A 16434-nucleotide genomic window follows, 5' to 3' on the forward strand; every position below is an offset into this window, starting at 1 on the left:
TCGGAAAGCCTAAATCAGGTGTCTCTCTCTCTCTCTCTCTCTCTCTCTCTCTCTCTCTCTCTCTCTCTCCCCTCCCTTCCTTCCCCCCTCTCTCATTTTTTTTTATTATGACAGTACCGGGGCTTGAACTTCTGGTCTTGTGCTCTAGCTTGGCTTTTTCTACTCAAAACTGATGCTCTCCTACTTGAGCCACACCTTCACTTCTAGCTATTAACGGGTTAATTAGAAATAAAAGACTCTCAGCTTTGTCCACACGGGCTCATTTTGAGGCTCAGTCCTCAGGTCTCAGCATTCTTATTAGCTAGGATGACAGGAATGAGCCACTGCATGTCGGAATGTTAAACACCTAGAACACCAAACTTCTTAGCGGCTACTTTTTAGTGAACACTTATATATCCCAGGCATAGTGCTGAACTGATTTAATGTACCACCCATTTAAATATTATAAGAAAACTCTGTTTCATAACTTGTCCAATGTCATACAGCCTGTAAGTAAGTAGTAAGACAGGGATTCAAAATTTATCTCAGGACTTAAAAGGAAAATGCTCTGTCTTGCTACTGTCATGAATGGCAAAAGGCTGATTCTTTTCGTAATGCAACCTAAACACGTCTTACTCCAAGCCTGTCCTCCTCACATGCAGTTGTATCATTTCACGCTTGAGCATCTTGCCTCGTCTACCTTTCCTGAGGACTACAGACATGCTGTATATCAATAGCTCCATGGCCAAGAAGATAATGCCATGCAGATACAGCAGAGAAATGTATTCTTTCATTCAACACGTTTCTGCTGAGGTGATAGAGATACAGCAGTGAAAACAGTAACAATTCAAATCTAAATCTCTGCCCCTAGAGACGGTGGGGGGGGGGGGAAGAGAGAGAGAGAGACTCTGAAAGTGAATGTCCCCAGAGTATAGTTATCCACTGCCTACAAACTGGCCTGAAACCATGAAATTACTTTCTGAACTAGAAAGGGACTGTGAATAGAATCTCAGAGTGAAGCCCGAGAGCTGCAGTTGTGAGTATTCCTCTTTCCTTAGTCAAATAACACTATTTGTTTGGTGCTTATTAGGCTAGCATATGCTTTACATTGGACTGGAATGGTTTCTTTTTATCTGCTCTATATATCCCATTAAAGATGAGAAAAATGAGTCTCTGGGTCTTGTAGTGGATGGCAGAGTGGTTGTGTCAGATATAATCATTGCTAGAGCAGGTCAGATTCTCTGACCATGTTCTTTTGAGCAAGTCAGTTGATTCCTCTTTAACAGGATCACACATCTGTAAGTAGGGTTACTGACTAGAAATCTTTTCAGCTCCAATCCTTAACATGAGTCTGTGCTCAAAAATCATCTGCTAACATCTAGACAAGAAGAATTTGCAGACTGACTTGCCAAAATAATTAAACCATACATGCCTTCGCTTTTATCACTGTAAAGGTGATGTACAGAGGGGTTGCAGTTACATAAGGAAATGAGCACATTTCTTGTCAAATGGTGTTTAAAAAAATCCTCTGATCATCTTTGAGTTAAGTAATTGATAACTTTATTACTTTAGAAAAATGTACTTTAGACAATGTAATAATGATGGATTTCAATTTACACTAACTGGATGATAATACGTAGAATATTATACCATTAGTTTGGCAGTACATTCTCATCTGAATTATGTTTCTCTCGGGCTGATATTAAAGTCTATTTAGTCTCTGAATTTATAGTTAATTTTAATTATAAGAAGAATTCATAGATATGAAATACATAGATATAGATCTATGACTAGGTTGACCTTTGTGGGCAACCAACAATCTACCGAAAATATTTCATTTAACTACATTGTTATTGTGCAGGCAACTCATATAAGGAATCTAAAAGCCTCCAAAAAGCAGATTTATAAAATGACTAAGACGTATTTAATTTGATTTAAGAAAAAAATAAATCATATAGAAGTATGAAAATGATTAATGATACAGAGATGACAAATAGAAAATAGGTAGATAGATATGTCCCTATAAATATGTATGTATGTATATATTCTGATAGTGAATTCTAGCCGCATCAAAATTTGGCTTCAACAAAAGATAATCAAAAAAGAATATCCTGGCTATAGAAATAAGAGTATTTCAGAAAAAGTGTCTTGAAAAAAATCAGGGCTGAGTATTTTAATCCTATGTTTTAAGGATTTAAGGTTTCAGGTGTAAGGAATCCTTTAGCTTAACAATATTACACTGCAGCCATATTTAAAACAAAGGAGATGGATATGGCCTGAATATACTTTTGTTTTGGCCAGTACTGGGGCTTGAACTAAGGGCCTGAGCACTGTTCCTGGCTTCTTTTTGCTCAAGGCTAGCACTCTACCCCTTGAGCCACAGTGCCACTTCTGGCTTTTTCTATATACGCAATGCTGAGGAATCGAATCCAGGGCTTCATGAATGTGAGGCAAACACTCTACCACTAGACCATATTCCCAGCCCTGAATATAGGTGTTTTTTGTTGCAACAAGTCTATAGCATCTATCTGATTTTCAGGAAAGCCTACAGACTTAAAAGGTAAAAAAGGAACAAACAGTAATCACAACTTCAACACTTCAAACATGTAGTTTTCCCCAGGGGTTCCTCTCTCCTACTTTCCTCAGGAAGTTAGCCACTCCTCTTCCCCCACCCCCCCATCCCGCAACACCTTACTAAGATTTATTTCGAAGTTTCACCTTGTTTTCAGCTAACATTTCGTGGAAGGCTGGTTTTCGTTTGGTTTGGTTTGGTTTTGAGACAGAACCTGTCAGGTAGCCCTGGCTGGTCTGAGGCTCACTCTCTAAGCTAGTCTGGTCTCTACCTCATGATCCTCCTGGGTCGGCCTGTGAAATGCTGCAATTAGAGGGTTTTCATGTGCCAAGTGCTGAGCTGGAGTAAAAAGGTACTACATGTGACCCTCATTTAGCACAGGACTTGAAGATTACCTCTTCTCCACTTCTGCAGAGGGAGAATGTCCTGGTGTGCGTTTGCCATAATTCTGACTGGCCTGTGACAATGTAGACAGGGTGTCCAACTTGCGCTGGTACAGAAGACATTCCACATATTACAGATTGTCATCATCATTAAAACTAGTGCTTCCAGATCCTGCCTCTGTCTCCCCACTCCACATCTGACATTACAACACAATAGCAGATCCTAAACCTTCTCCCAGCCAGATGTTCCAGCTTCCCTGTGTGAAGACAAGCAAGATGATGTGAAATCTCTGCAGACTGAACATCTGGGCTGTGCTCTTCATATGTCACAGTTTCTCCTTCTCTGATGCTTTTTTTTTTAAGCCAGAAACACCATACAATTATGAAAGACAGAAAACTAGAAATCCAGATGGATTGCACTAAAACCTCCCCCCTCCAAACACTGGTTGGAGATTCCACCCTCTGAATATGCCTTAGACTCTATCTGCCTTTCTCTAGTGTGCTCTTCTATCTGTATTGTATATTTGTTCTGCCTATCATCCATCCCATTCCTCTCCTGTTCCTCATGCAGCCTCTAGACTGTCTCAAAAGATGCTCATTTGAGGTAAAATATATGACTTTATCTTCTTAGTGAGTGCTGTACCACTGGGCTAAATGGCTAGCCTTTCTGTCCTTTCTTAACAGACATGTTTCCACAAAGGAGATTAAAATTCTTCCCAAACCTCACCAAATACACTCAGATATCACAAGAAAATCTGGATCTAGATGGAATTAATTCTAATATCTAGAGGTGTCATACCTAAAGTCTATGAAGGTTTGGGTTCCTATAGAAGTAAAGTAGCAAGTGAGGCACCTTCCAAGCTTATAACACCTTTGTAGCCTCTGCACAGGAGAGTCCCTGAAAAACAGATGGAGGACTGAGTGTATTGGCTTCCAACTGTTATCTTCTTGGGAGGCAGGGATCAGAAAGGCTGCTGTTTGAGGCATAAAGTTAGTGAGACCCTAATCATATCTAACAAACAAGGTATGGTGGGGCGCTCTAATATACAGCATATATAGCAATTCAACAGGCATAAGTAGAAGGATTATAATCAGGGTCCGCCAAAGAGGGACCAGGGCATGGATCAAGTGTTCAAGCATGTACCTAGGAAATGTGAAGCCCTGATTTCAAATTGTAGTATACTATAAAAAAAAAAACTAAATGGGCAGCTAACTGAGCTCTCTTGACTTGTTGGGTATAAGCTGTGGATCTAACTTTTCTCTCTCTCTAGACAACCACATGATTTTATTTGGCTTCCTGGAGTATATTAGGACTTACTAGCTTTTATACCACCTATACCTCCTACGACCAATTAATGAGTTAATATAGTACAAAGGTCCCAGTATAGTCAAGTCTGGGTATAAATGTTATACTATGTTTTTCTCTCAAATCTACACATTGAGGTTATCCCATCCTTTCCAACTGCAGAAAAAGAAACTTTCACCATACCAGACATATTCTTTTGCTAAAAATATAGTATCTGTGAACAATATTGTTGTGGCTTAAAAATGTAAGTTTGCTGCCAGACACTGGTGGCTCATGCCTATAATCCTAGCTGAGGAGTCTGAGATCTGAGGTTCATGGTTCAAAGCCAGCCTAAGACAGGAATGTCTGTGAGACTCATCTCCAATTAACCACCAAAAAAAAAAAAACAGAAGTGGCGCTGTGGCTCAAGTGGTAGAGCACTAGCATTGAGCCAAAGAGCTCAGGGACACTACACAGGCCCAGAGTCCAAACCCCACACATATATATACATATATATATGTACTTATATGTATATGTATATATGTTGTATAAATATATACATATATGTATACATATTTTTCTCAAATTTGATGGACATAAGTCACCTTGAGAATATTTAATGAATATCAATATTTAGAACTCATCTCAGATGAGACAAATTCAGAGATGAGACTTAAGTATTGGTGTTTATAACAACTTCCTTGGTGATTGTAATACACTGAGAAACTAAATATAGTTATTTTCTAAAGCCTGATAGTTTTCAGAAAACTGCCACAGCAAGTCAACTGCTGCCCCTCCCCCAAAAAAGAAAAACCCTAAGAATCATCTTGTCCACTGTAAAGATGTAGCGGGCTATAGATATTTCAGGAGACTGCTAGTGAATGGCAGTGCCACATCTCTTTTGAAAGATTACCTTCAGGAAATTTTTATTACTACCACCACAAAAGAAGGATGCTTACTGCAAAAAGGTTGCCCTGCATTTAAACATACTCTGAGTTGACTATACAGCTCCTAGGTTTTATTTGGTGCTTTGCTGGTAAAAGCTACTTCGGAGACCGAAATCAGAGAATCACATTTCAAAGCAAGACTGAGCCGAAAAATCTGTGGAACTCTTATTTCTAATTAACCACCAAACCTGGAAGTAGGGTTGTAACTCAAGTAGTAGAGTGCTAGCCTTGAGCCAAAAGAGCTCAAGAATCACGTCCACGTCCTGAGTTCAAGCTCCAGAACCAGCACACAAATTATTTTTCTACTATTGTATTATTTCTTATATATCATTGTCCCATGACATTGTTCCTCTACATGTTGCAGAGTGTCTATGTTTTAAGTTCATGTTATCCTTCCAAATCTCCACTCTGTCCTATGGTCAGTGATTCTGCTTAATTTTTTTTCTTTCTTCTCTGTTCTTAAGTGTAGAGAGTCCTTACTAGCACGGCCCCATACACCACACACTTGGACAATGCAATATGGCTCTGCTAGTAAGGCTGACTTGTGAAACTAAGTGAAGCTCTACTGGTTTCCATTCCTTTCACTAATATCGATCAGTTTCAGCTTTCCTTCTGCTTATAAAAATGTTGAGACTCAGAGGTACTCCCAAATAGTACATTGATTCTATTCACCAACTTTATGTGGAATACCCTTTTCGTTTCTTGGCTGTACGGACGAGGAAACTGGGCTGGGTTTGCAAGTGCTAGCTACCTTAGGCTCTCTCTGGTGTTAGCTTATGACTGTGCTTGTGCCAGGGACCTTGATATTATGCTAGGGAGAGGACAGAAACTTTGCAAAATGTGCAATCCCAGACTAAACTAAGTCATTTGTCTTCTTCATGTTTCATGACATCCTCATTGTGGTGTTACTGCCAAAATGTGTGCATTTAGCTGCACCATAACCATGGAAAGCCATGGAAATGAGATACTTTGGTTTACTTTTGCCGTTGTGAAGCATTATCACAAATTTAGTAGCTTAAAGCACTAGTTCTGGAGATTGGAAATGCAGGCATTAGCAAGGCTGTTTCCTTCTGTAGGCTCTGGGGGAGGAGTCTGGTTCCTTTCTTCTGGCTGCTAGCAGCTATCCCCCTTGTCTCTTTCTCTCTGCTTGTATGCTCAGATCACTCTGTCTCTCTCATCCATCCCTCTTCCATCATACAAGACCAGTGTGGCTCCAACATGTCTTCTCAGATCCCTCAGGGAAATTGCCCCATCTGCTAAGCCTTCATGTAGTCAACTTTTAAAAGTATCTTCTGCCATGCAAAGTAACACTGATAGTCTCTGGAAATAGGACACGGACATCATGAGTAAACCATTATTCTGTTAACTTCAGAAGGAAATGGGAACTTTGGTAAGCTTGTCCTCTTCGTGGAATCACTACCCCTTTCTATACATTTTACTCTTCCTTTGGAAACAAGAAGCTCATTCATTGTGGCATAATTTCTTACAGTAAAGATTCATTGAAACATCTACTTATGCTTAGCTAGTTCTGCTGGCAACCAATATTTAAAACTTGTGAGGCACAAGTAACATCCTGCTCAGAAGAGGAGAAAGAACATGGCTGAAAGTATCACAGCTGCCAAACAGAAAGAAGTAGACCCTGGAGTTCACAATTTCAGCTTATATTGCTGCTCTGAGACTTCATATCATTCGACTAGTTTCCTGAAGATGCTTATGCTGAAAGAACTTATTTCTATCTTGAGGTGAAACTATTATTTTAGTCACATTGCATGTTACACATTTGGAAGTTATTCACTTGAAATTATTGACTAGAAACCATGTCTGATGGCTGAGAATTCATCCTGATATTGAGAAGGCTATAAAAGAAGCACTATACTTCAGGTGAGTCAATATAAACTTCTGAGACACCTATTTTTCAATGGAGAGAAGCAGTAATAAAAACCGATATAAATATTACAAGAGCACTTCAGAACTGTCTAAGAGAACTCCAGGCTCTATTTTAAGCATTTGCTACTACAACAGCAGCATAATGCCAATTATTTGTGACATGTAGCGAAACCTTAGTGATGGATGCCAAGAACTTGTGGATAATAATTTTTACAGCTGTCTCCATAAGGTTGCTTTGCTTTCTGAGAAATGATACAGATTTCTTCAGAGACTCAGACATGTTTGCATCTGATTCAACAACTTTCAAAGTGTCTCCTAGGGTGACTCTGTGGATGCCATAGGTATCAGACCCCATAACTAGTTCTTGGTCATCTATGCCTACACTTCAATGTGGACTTAAAGGACAACCTAAAGTCCACCCCATGGTGGGACAGGCCCTAGAGGGAGTCCACAGTTGGTGAAAGAAGGTAAGCTGGCATGAAGACAGTTTACCAAACCCTAAGGAGTCAGATGTAGGACAGGCCAATGGAGGCCTATGGGCAGTGCTCAGGCTGCATCTGCTAACTACACATCAAAATTCAAGGTGTTATTTCTATTAAGAACGACATATCTAGACCAAGATGGGTCAATGCTGTCTATCAGGAACAAGGTCCATGAGAATTGCAAAAATGTCAGAAAACAGCTGGAACCATTGCTCATGGCTCATTGCTAACAATCAGCTGTGTCCCAAGGTATTATAGTAGTATCCCTCAGAACCTTAGATTTGTCCTTTCAAGAACCATGTGAAATGGAGTTTTAATTCTTCTACTATATAATCATTACAACTATGAATAAAAAGGTAGTAATTCCAGTCATTGAAACAAAGGAATAATCTCATAGCATCCCCAACTTAATAGCATAACATAGACAAAAAACCCTTAAAAATATATCACATCTTCTTTTGATTCAATTTAAATTTTTGTTACATAAATAGAACAGATTGCCATAAGCTCATAGGACTTTGGTTTTTGTGTTGCTACTCTTAAAATTAATTCTGAAATAATTTAGAGTATGATATACTATGAATGGTGTACCCTGGAAATAGGAAGGGTACTGTTTGGTTGGAAATATTCACTTTTGTTCCACCGGCCTAACCTAGCTAAATAGTTGTAGTTCAGAGCTCTTTCTGAGTATAACATGGTATGTTACCATGGCTTTCTTTTTTTTTTATTCCAAATGCTTTATTTTTGATTTATAGTTGGTAGGAACTTACGAGTCTGTTTGTCTACTTAGCATGTATTTCAAGGTCTCTAAAATTATTTTCTTATCTTCTAGGAAACTTGAATATAAGGCTTAATCCCTAAAGAAAACATTATTTCTTTTTTTTTTGCTATTCATATTTTTATTATCAAACTGATGTACATAGAGGTTACAGTGTCATACATTAGGCATTGGATACATTTCTTGTACTGTTTGTTACCTTGTCCCTCATACCCCCCTCCCTCCCCCCCTTTCCCTCCCCCCCCCCCCCGGAGGTGTTCAGTTCACTTACACCAAACAGTTTTGCAAGTATTGCTTTTGTAGTTGTTTCTCTTTTTTTACCCTGTGTCTCTCAAATTTGGTATTCCCTTTGAATTCGTTTGCATTTTCCTAATGACTAATGAGTAAGGATTTTTTTTCTCCATTCTTATTGGTCATTTGTATATCTTCTCTAGAGAAGGATTTTCACCTTTCAGCTCACTTTTTTTTTGTCTTTCCCTTTTTTTCAGTTCTAGGAGTACTGCATGTATTTTAAATACAAGCCTTTTATCAGAGATAGGAATTACAAATATTTTTCCTAAGCTAGGGGTTGTTTTTTTAGTTTCTTTCATGGTGGTAATTGAAGCATTGAAGTTTTAAGTGCTAATGAAATCCAAAATAAAATAGCAGTACTAGCTTTGGGGCTATTGGCTTTTTCATTATTATATGGAAGATTCTCAATTTTTTAAAGTAGTCACCAAGTTGGCAAGCCAATATTCAGTGACTTTACACTTGTTTGTAAATTTTATTTTTAGGAAGTTCAGGGTATGAACCAAAGACACTGAACTAAGAAAATATCTAGGAAGGAGAAGGTTAAAAAAAAAAGTGGACATTCTTCCAATCGGAAGCATACCTGAAGGAACCCACGGGCTTTTTTGGCAATAAAAGCAGCATGCCCATTGGCTGCCTACATACTGACTTTTCACAGTTCATTTCTAGTATGGAATACCAAGCAAATCAAATGGGTATTTGCCTCCAGGAATTACTAAAACAATAATAAAAATAATGAGTGAAATGATGGTTTTTTTTAAAGTGTTTATGCTCCCCACAGGGGGGCAAAAGCTTTCATAATGGAATTGAAAAAGAAGAATTTGCTCAAATGAAAACTGTAAGGTCAAGTACCTTTGCTTTTCCTTTTGTTTAAATTCCAGAAATGTATTTTAAACATCAGTGTCCAGCTCTATAATTTAACATGAAACTTCCTAGGGTCCTTTTCAAGAGGTAGTCTTAGTTGCAATTACACTATCCAGTGAATACAGTGAAAAATTGGATTCCTGACTGACCGTGGCAGGCCAGATCCTTAATCTCAAATGATATAAGAGTCTAGTAACGAGACCTCACCATGCATGGCTCTAAATATTATTAATGGCCCTAAAGCAAGGCTACCTTTTCAAATCCCTTTGTATGCCCTGTCTTGTTATCTCCATAGGAGTGACTTCAGTGCCATTGGCTCATGACTCATCGTGAGAGCTTGCCATCATTTGTCTTCCCTTCATGGCATTACAATTTCACTAAATACCCTGTGGCAGAGGCGACATAGTGTCCGATTAGTCTTGATGTTTTGTTATGTGCTGTTGTGAGTCCCATCTTTACTCCTCACTTCCCTTTCATGTCAAATCCTTCTACATTGTGAATTTTAGGTACCTTTAAGGATCTCTGATAAGGTGTGATACAGTTCCCCAGACCTTTTCAACACACGTCTTAAATTAAGGTGCTTTCATAAGTCTTTTTCTTTTATGCCAATGTCCATGTTTTCCAAAAGCAGCAATACTCCACCATTTCAGAGCCCCTACTCCAAAACTCCAATTCAGGATGAGCAGTGATAGGGTCTGGAGAGTTTTGACTCAAGAATTTCCAGAAGAGGTTTCTTGCTGATATCCAGAATTGATCCAAGTTACAGGAAAAACAACTGTAAAAATTAATTTCTAAGTATTTATTTCTATATAAAGTTCTTTTTAAATTTAATTTTATTGTCATGGTGATGTACAGAAGGGGTTAGATTTTTTTTTTCAAAAACAGCATCAGTATAGTCCTTTACTTAACATGCCCCACAAAACGTAAAACCTATATTTAGAAGATTTAAGAGACTCTTTGTATTTTTTTCTGATACATTCATACCATTACTAGGATTCCAAAAGTTAGATCACACATGAATAAATTACCTACCTATTTTATAGCCAACTCATTTTTTATGTCTTCCTAACAAAGGAATATATACATGTACAGACTTTCAGATTTTTTGGAACTATCAAGATGCCAAATAGGTAACTGAGAATAAGTATTCAGAGACAGTGTGAAGGCCTGGACATGATGGCTCACAAGCCTAAGTGTAGTGACTTAGGAGGCAAAAATAGGAAGCTCGTGGATGGAAACCTTCTGGGACAAAACATCAGCAAGACTCCATAGCAACAAAAACACTGGGTTTGATGTTTCTCATCTATAATCCTAGCAATACAAGAGACAGGAAATTGGGGGTTGAGACCAGCCTAGGCAAAAACGCAAAAGCTTATGGACACTGAAATTAAATGCAAAAAGGGACAGGGGTCATGATAAAAGTAGATCATTTGTCTATCAAGTGTGAAATACTAAGCTCAAAACTCAGTGCTGGAGAAAGAGACAGAGAAAAAACAGACAGGCAGGGGGAGGGAAAAAGAAGAGAAAACAAAATAGATACAGGAGAATACCCATCCTTCTATCTATAAATTAATCTTCTCTATTCTGGCTATCTTTGTTGGGCCAGATTACAAAGAGGCAAGGAGAAAGTTTTCTGAGATACGCCCCTGCACTAACGCCCATAACATTTCAACATCTAATGAGTTCCTCCCTGAGAGAAGCAAAATGCCAAAGCTAGGAAACGATAACTTATATTCCAAGCATGGGATGGATTATTCAGAAATCTCAGAGACACAAAACCCAGTATCATCACGGACAACTCCAAGGATAAGATTTGTTGAGCATAAACTATTTTTAAGTTTGATCAGGAAACCACTTCCTTTGATGTAAGTCAAACACAGTCCAATGTGATCAAATGGGATGGACATGAGTGCCCTTATTCCACAGCAGACACTAATTGGCCTTAGGTTTCTGATCTGCTGGGGTAGTGGCTTTCTATCTAAAACCCCTCTAGTTCTATGCACTTGAGCTTTTGCAGCCACTGTACTAATGATATACCTGTCATTATAACGTTGGTTCGTTCTCCTTATTTCTCCCTTGCAGATTTTGTTCATGGGTATGATGACTGAATACTACCACTACTTTTTCACCACTTTGGTAAGCACCTTGACAGTTTTGATGTTATGTGCTTTCTTGCCAGTGTCCAGAAGATAGTGAGATTAAGCCAAAGGTGTGAGATACATTCCATATTCTGCATTTTGAACCACTAAGGAAATTATGGTGTTAGAATTTACAAATCCAAAAGAAATTCAGACATAAATTCTAAGAGACTATGAGTTCATGGGAGAAGGATTTGATACATCATCAAAATATGTAAGAAATCTCATTCATCAACTTCAGAAATCTCTCTCTCACACACACACATACACACACACACACACACACACTCATGCACTCCCCCCACTCCTATCTCAATATTCCACATGCTCCACTTGCTGAGGTAAAAAGAAAATACAGAATTACTCCTTCTTTCCTAATCTGCCCTTACACTCTTTTGAGTAAAATCTACCCAGAGGCAGAGATTCACAGTTTTATCCAATAAAATTAATAAATGGAACCAATACATTGGGGAATCAAAGATTTGAAACAAGGGCAGAAAAGTTGTTATCCCAATACTACAACAGCAATAAATTATATTCTGGATACTACAAACAGCAGAGAGAAATACAAAGACCTCATGAGATTGCTTGAGAGTAGCTGTCTACTGATTTGAGGGTGAGGAAATGAGGTGCATGGTAGAAATCCCACACTTGCACTTGCACCTGCCTGATGTCCTTCAGTTTCTCTTTAACAATGGTCAAGGGAGAGCACAGGGGCTGCTAAGCATCTTGCTGTGCTCCCAAATACAATACGGCCCTTCCCCATCACCATGAACGTCTAGGCATTACCCAAGGAGACAAGACCATTGACCTCAGAACGTTTTACCAGTTACAGCTGTGCACACCCCGAAGACTTGGTTTGGGGGCAATTTGAGAAAGAGTGAATAATAGAACCCAGGAAGGCTGATCTTCAGCAGAAGCTCTTGAAGATTAACATATTACACATTTTTCATTCTTATCCACTCTTCCTTCTCTTGCTTCTTTATCCCACACATACATAGGGATGCCCCAAATCAAACTTTGAACACTCCTCTTTCTATATTACAGAATCTCCCATTGTAAAATAAAATAATTTTGAACGTGTTCAGTGCATTCATGAGATTCAGTATACATGCTACAAGTTTCTGCAAAATATCCTATAGTTTGAACAACTTTCCCTCTTGAATGTGCTAAAGGAATCATCTTTTCTAATCTTATAATTAAATGCGTTTATTTAAGCATTTTCCCCTGGTTCTATCTGAAACCTGCCCTATAGTTGCAAGGTTGTTTTCTTAAACCATTTTTACCCATAAACATAGACATACTGTTTTGTTTTGTTTTTTAAATAGTTACTCAAACCTGTACCCCTAGCTACTTGGGAGGATGGCTTATTCAAAATAAGGGACTAGCTTATTCAAATTCTTAATAGGAGAAAAAGATAGAGATAGAGAGAGGGGAGGGAGGGAAAGAGAGAGGGAGAGAGAGAGAGATGAAATCAGCTTAGAGTGATTCAGACTGCATGTGAATAAAAAAAAAACCAATGAGAAATATTCTTTGATAGACAAAGTGTGAAAATAACTTTCTGTTGTTGTTTTAATCTACTTAGTTTTCATTTTTTTGTTTTAATCTATTTAGCACTCGTTTGCAAACAGAACATTGAGCATGCTCATTTGTTTCTACTTCTTGTTATTTTTAATGCTGCACAGGACTTGTTTGCTTTAGATCTGGAGCTCTACAGGTACAGTGGCGTAAACATGACTGGCTTCCGGCTGCTTAACATCGACAACCCTCATGTGTCATCCATCATTGAGAAATGGTCCATGGAGAGGCTGCAGGCCCCACCTAGACCTGAGACTGGACTACTGGATGGCATGATGACAGTGAGTAGTCATTTGAAGTCTTGTGCCTGAATTCCTTAGAGGCTATATTAGGAATCTCACATGCCCCCGAACTATGAGGAAATGGCCTTATAACACATGACTTGTGTGAGGGAGAAAGGAGGAGGCTTTCACGTGTTTTTGACAGGGTATAGCTGGCTATGATGAAAAGCTGTTATTTTTAGCTTTCAATTCTACTTGCTCAAGTGAAGAACTTGGCAAGAGTGGCCACCACTTATCAGTGAAATGAACACCAGGCAAGGGAAATGATTATCCGTGGGAATGAGGCCTGGCGAGGGGCAGGAAGATGAGCACTCTGCCGATGAATGTTATGCACCGTTATGAAGAGCCACATTGCCTTTCCCACTTGCTGCAGCTCAGCAATTGGAAGCAGATGTGGAAAAATGCCAGATTTACATACAGACTGTGCGCTCATGTTCTTCCTGTCTTGAATACACACAGACACCCCTCCTCAGACACTGACAGTGCTTAACGCCAGCCATATGTCGCTCAGGAAGCAGACGCCAAGCTTGTCTCCTTGCGACTCAGAGATACTCTTCTGAACAGAAAAAAAAAATGGCACACGGCCTCATCAGAGAGCTTAGCTTAGCATCATTTGTCTAGTTGTCAAATGCATCTACCCTCGCTTTATTTCTCTAATGAAGCTCCGTGGGTGATGAAGAAAGTAACAGGAAATAATAACAGAAACGCTTTCTATGGAGGAGCAGTGGTACCTAAGGGGAATGATTGGGGAAAGCGAGCAGGTAATAGCATTTTAAATTGGCATAGTATTTCATTCTCTGTTCCCATCATCCAGAGACACGCTCTTGCTTTTAAGATGCAATTTACTGATAACTGAAAGGATATCATCTCACTGAGAAATGAACTTGGGATTTCCTTTTTTTTTCTTTTTCACTGTGATGAACAAATGAAAAGGAGAAATAAATGAATGAGTTAAGTGGTTCTGGATGATTCTATATTCAGAGTCCCTGACTTTTTTTTTTTTCTTTTGCAAACCTGAAATAACTTTGCAAACACATAGTGATCTGATAGATAATGATGGGAAGCATTTTGGAACAAATGAGCCTTGAAGTGATTTAAAGTGTTGATTTGAATAAAAGCAAGTAGAGAATATCCTGGGAAATGCCAGATTTATAAATATACATATATACACATATATCTACCTATATATGTATTACCTTTATTATATTAAAAATATGTGTATATACTTCATGTGTATATTTTTTATTAAATGCAATATGCTTATTATATACAATATATACTTATTGCATATATCTTCACATTAGCTAATACACACACACACACACACACACACACACACACACACACACACACACATCATCCCCTTGCTTTCTGTCAAGATTTCTACCACAGGATGAGCCTCTACCCAAGCAGCCTTGGCACTTGACATGTCACAGTTTGAAGTTGCTTTCACAGAGATTGTATATTCATGCTAAACATGAAATACACATATGTGTTTAATTTACCAAAAAAAAAGTGTGTGTGTGTACATCTAGACCATGATGACCATAGACCAAGGTAACAAAACTGTGTGATTTTGACAGAATCGGGCAGGCACATGTACCAACTCTTCCTGCTTCTGTGTCATCTGAATTCTTCACTCCCTGGGGCTGCTGCCAGTGGCCTGAGCTGACAGCAGCCTCATAGTCAGGAAGCACAAGGACACTGGGTCCCCAGGGCTAGAAGACATCCTGTTCTTTCCAGAGCCATTCAGCCTAAGAGACTGTTTTGGGGTTACCTTCTTGCTGCTATTCCTATGACTCTGATCTATAAAAGGGTAAATAAACTCTTACCAGACTAGAAGAGAGGCATTCACCCATGCTGTAAACACAGTGCGTGATGTATTCCAGGTCAGGTCAAAGACAAAGAAAAGTGATAGCACACAGGACTCACTGAAAACTGGGTCCAACACCCATTTAGATAAACTGCTTCAAAACAGAGTTTAGGAAGTCTGCTCTCAGCCAGTATTATTCTATCCAGAAATTTCATTGCCTCTCAATCTTTTCTGCTTTGCCTGGATTTGGATAATTTAGGGACAGAACCTATATCATGGACAGGGAGGTCAAAGTTCTCCTATAAACAAGTCGAACGAACTCATCACAGAGTTAAGAGACCTCATCACACAGTCCCAAGTTCAGATCAATGGTAAGACATCTCTGTTGTCCAAAAAAACCTTTTTCTTCTGTACTCAAAGGGTAAAAAATTGGTTTCAACTCCATCAGTCTCTATCTAAGGCCCTGCACATTAAGCAGTTGTTGCTACAACTGCCTAGAACCCATTGTGATATAGGTTGCTCAAGCATTCTACAAACTGATATACATTCTGGTAGCTTCCTCTCTATTATTCTCTCTGTCGCCACCTGTTTTGTTTTTCTGCACAGATATTTTATTCTCCATATATAAGTTGATATATTTGTTTTGATTTGCTATTATAGTATTTTCCTCTAGAATAGGTGTCATGAAAATATATTTTATCTTTTGATACTTCATCCCCAATGTAAAAACGATTAGGCACATAAATGAGCCTCAATAAATATATATTTAATAAAGATATTGAGGTGGGCACCAGTGGCTCATGCCTGTAATCCTAGCGAGTCAGGAGACTAAGATCAGAGGCTCATGAACAAAAAACAGCAGAAGTAAAGCTACAATTCAAGTGCTAGAACACCAACTTTGTGCAAAAACAGCTCAAGGACATTGCCCAACCCCTGAGTTCAAGCCACAGGACCGGCAATCAATCAATCAATAAGTAAGTAAATATATAAATAAGTAAACAAATAAATAAATAAATAGATAAATAAAAGCACGCATGCATCAAACAAATACATGCTTAGCTTCCACTGAAAGTCAATTTGTTAGGTGAAAAGTGGCCATGTAACCCTGAAATATTCTCATTAAAGTCCCTATCAATAAGGAATATGCATGATTAATGAA

The 16434-nt window shown here is 38.6% G+C and overlaps 1 protein-coding gene across 12 annotated transcripts in view; it reads left to right on the top strand.

The window, feature by feature from the left end:
- Grik1 (glutamate ionotropic receptor kainate type subunit 1) overlaps nucleotides 1–16434 on the top strand; it is a 369068-nt gene that overhangs the window by 251625 nt on the left and 101009 nt on the right. For all 12 annotated transcript variants that reach the window (XM_048346335.1, XM_048346337.1, XM_048346342.1 and 9 more), the window contains 2 exons: nucleotides 11548–11601; nucleotides 13289–13462. In XM_048346335.1, the coding sequence (XP_048202292.1) occupies nucleotides 11548–11601; nucleotides 13289–13462 (228 nt within the window). The remainder of the gene's footprint in view (nucleotides 1–11547; nucleotides 11602–13288; nucleotides 13463–16434) is intronic.

The sequence above is a fragment of the Perognathus longimembris genome, chromosome 5, assembly GCF_023159225.1.
Source record: "Perognathus longimembris pacificus isolate PPM17 chromosome 5, ASM2315922v1, whole genome shotgun sequence".
Classification (NCBI taxonomy): Eukaryota; Metazoa; Chordata; class Mammalia; order Rodentia; family Heteromyidae; genus Perognathus; species Perognathus longimembris.